This window comes from Pterocles gutturalis, unplaced genomic scaffold, assembly GCF_000699245.1.
Source record: "Pterocles gutturalis isolate BGI_N339 unplaced genomic scaffold, ASM69924v1 scaffold24933, whole genome shotgun sequence".
NCBI lineage: Eukaryota > Metazoa > Chordata > Aves > Pterocliformes > Pteroclidae > Pterocles > Pterocles gutturalis.
The window spans coordinates 1,637-4,373 of NW_010126318.1; the positions used below are offsets into that span (position 1 = coordinate 1,637).

Below are 2,737 nucleotides of genomic sequence, written 5' to 3' on the forward strand. Positions count from 1 at the left end.
GGCAGAGCTGCCCGGCTCGTTTAGGTTAACGAGCCCCTGTCCAACAGCATCCCTGATTCCTGTGCCTGTCTCAGCTGCTGTAGGGGATTTGTGTGTCACCTTCCTCTGTCCCCTGTGTTCACTTTTTGCCAGCCGAGCGAGCCCTGGACACCATGAACTTCGAGGTGATCAAGGGCCGCCCCATCCGCATCATGTGGTCCCAGCGGGACCCCGGTCTCCGGAAGTCAGGGGTTGGGAATGTCTTCATCAAGAACCTGGACGACTCCATAGATAACAAAGCCCTGTACGACACGTTCTCCACCTTCGGAAACATCCTCTCCTGCAAGGTACGTGGGCCCTGCAGGAAGCTCTTGCTGCAGAGCCACCCCGCGTTCTCAGCAGCTGAAATTTGCTTTCTTGGCTCACTTCCTACAGAGTTTCTTCTAAATTTCCACCTGCTTTGAAGCTGAAAGGCCCTGCTGTGGTTCTCTTGGGAGTGGGGGCTTTCCCCTGTGCCCCCCTTCTTCCCTGTCCCTGCACAGAGATGCTGTGCGTTGTCCTGTCTGAGCTCAGAGCATCGATGGCACTCGGGTCTTGGTGAGCCACGAGCTCCTGGGCATCATACAAAGCACCAGGCACATGGCCCTGGGCTTGCCCGGCTCTGTGACCTGCTGCCAACCCCCCAGCACAGCTCAGCGGGGGGGTAAATGCCCCTGGAAACCCAGGAAGGGTTTTCCTGCAACTCCCTTGTGTGCAAGCATGGAGCAAACCAGCATCTGTCTCCTTTTCCTCCTCCTCGCTCTGCGTTTGTAGGTGGTCTGTGATGAAAACGGGTCCCGTGGCTACGGCTTTGTGCACTTTGAGACTCACGAGGCAGCGACTCGGGCTATCGAGACCATGAATGGGATGCTGCTCAACGACCGCAAGGTGTAAGTGCTGGAGGGGAGAGTGTCTCCTTGGCTCCCTGCTTCTGCTCCTCCCTTGCCGTGGGGCATGCTCGGGAACAAACAAGCCCTGGTGGGCTGCCACCTCCTGCTGCTCTCTGTTCTCTTGTCCCCTCCTGTCCCCGCTGGGCACGGCGGCTCTGCTGCTCTCTGGGCAGTGAGTCACTTGTGGTCAGAGCTGGTGGAAGTGTGATAATGGCTTGGAGCTTTTCCTGAGAGCGGGGAAGGAGTCCAGCCCCGGGATGGGTTTTGTTGCTGAGGTGGTGTCAGCTTCGGATAATCCGGGCAGGAAGGGGTTTTGTTGTTCGCCAGCTCTCTGCTTGCATCCCCTTACTCTCTACATCCCCGTCTCCGCAGAGGCAGGCGGCTGCCCAAGGGGCTTTTGGGCAGACCTCAGAGGAAGAGAGCTGGCACTTGGTGTTGCCCTTTGGGGTCCCCTGAGGTGACACCCCCGGTTGCACCCCGTGTTACCACTCTCCCAGTTTCAGTAGAGCCGGGTGGGGTCTGGGCAGGGAACACCTGGGTGGGACACGCTGAAGGTGCTGGATGTGAAGCACGTGGTGGGTTTATGGGTGAGCAGAGCACAGCTGGAGGTGACGGGATCTCGTGGCCTGTGTCCATCTTCCCTCTGCAGGGACACGGGGGGTTCCATGTCCCTTGCCTTGCCTCCTGCAGGTTTGTTGGCCATTTCAAATCCCGCAAAGAGCGTGAGGCGGAGTTTGGGGCCAGGGCGATGGAGTTCACCAATGTCTACATCAAGAACTTTGGGGACGACATGGATGACGACAGACTGCGGGAAATATTCTCCAAGTTTGGTGAGGACAGTTATGATGCAAAGTATCCTCATGTCTGGTAAAATGGAGCTGGGGCAACTGCAGAGAAAACTGGGGAGAGTGCTTGACTGAAATACCGAGCCCCTTCTCCTGGGGGACTGGGCTTGCTTAAACACCATGACACACAGTGACATTATGTGTTCCTCCCTGCAGTGATGGAGGATAACTTGTATTAGGTGCTTTCCCAGAAAAAGAAGGTTCTTTGCTTTCTTGGGTAACAAAAATGGGGTTTGTTTTGTTAGGTTTTGAAATTGTCTTGAAACCAGCATGCTGTCTGGTTATAGGAGCCCTGGGAACAAGAGATGCTGAGTCTGAATTTAAAGCGAAAAAAGCTTTTCCAGTTTAGTCCATTGCAGGAGGATGCCTCTTGTGACAGGGTTTAGTGCTGTGCCAACCCATGGACCCTACTGTCCATGCTAGGCCAGTGTTATCTCAGGTAATTTGTGAATACCCTGCATATGACCCCAATATATGTGTTCATATATAATGGAGATGAGAACTTGGGGCCAAAGAAAATTGGTGTACTGGCTGGAGAAACGAAAAGCCATGTGCAATGAGAGCAGCACCCAGGGCGGGCAGGATTGCCCTCACCGACACACGCAGCCTCCCATCCTTGCCTTGCAGCAGGGATCCTGCTGTCCATCCTCCCGTTCAGCTCTTCTGTGCTGCCACAGCCATCCAGTCTCCTCGCTGGGCTGGATTCTCCTGGTGGCTCCAGGGAAGGTTCTGCATGCCAGTGGCACCCTTCTCCAGACAGACACTTTCCTTTCCTCTCGCAGGAAAGACGCTAAGTGTCAAAGTCATGATGGACAACACTGGCCGCTCAAAGGGCTTCGGGTTTGTCAACTTTGAGAAGCACGAAGAAGCCCAGAAGGCAAGAGGCTCCTTGCTGCCCATCTCCTTGTCCCCTGCTGATGTCCCCACCTCTCCTCATCTGGGGGAACCTCACCAGCTGAGTGCTTGCCTGGGTGCTGGGATGGG

General features: G+C 55.6%; 1 protein-coding gene across 1 annotated transcript in view; it reads left to right on the forward strand.

The window, feature by feature from the left end:
• LOC104465765 (embryonic polyadenylate-binding protein-like) overlaps positions 1–2,737 on the forward strand; it is a 10,678-nt gene that overhangs the window by 867 nt on the left and 7,074 nt on the right. Inside the window, exons 2-5 of the mRNA XM_010078944.1 lie at positions 133–326; positions 793–908; positions 1,599–1,738; positions 2,536–2,630. Of these exons, the coding sequence (XP_010077246.1) occupies positions 133–326; positions 793–908; positions 1,599–1,738; positions 2,536–2,630 (545 nt within the window). The remainder of the gene's footprint in view (positions 1–132; positions 327–792; positions 909–1,598; positions 1,739–2,535; positions 2,631–2,737) is intronic.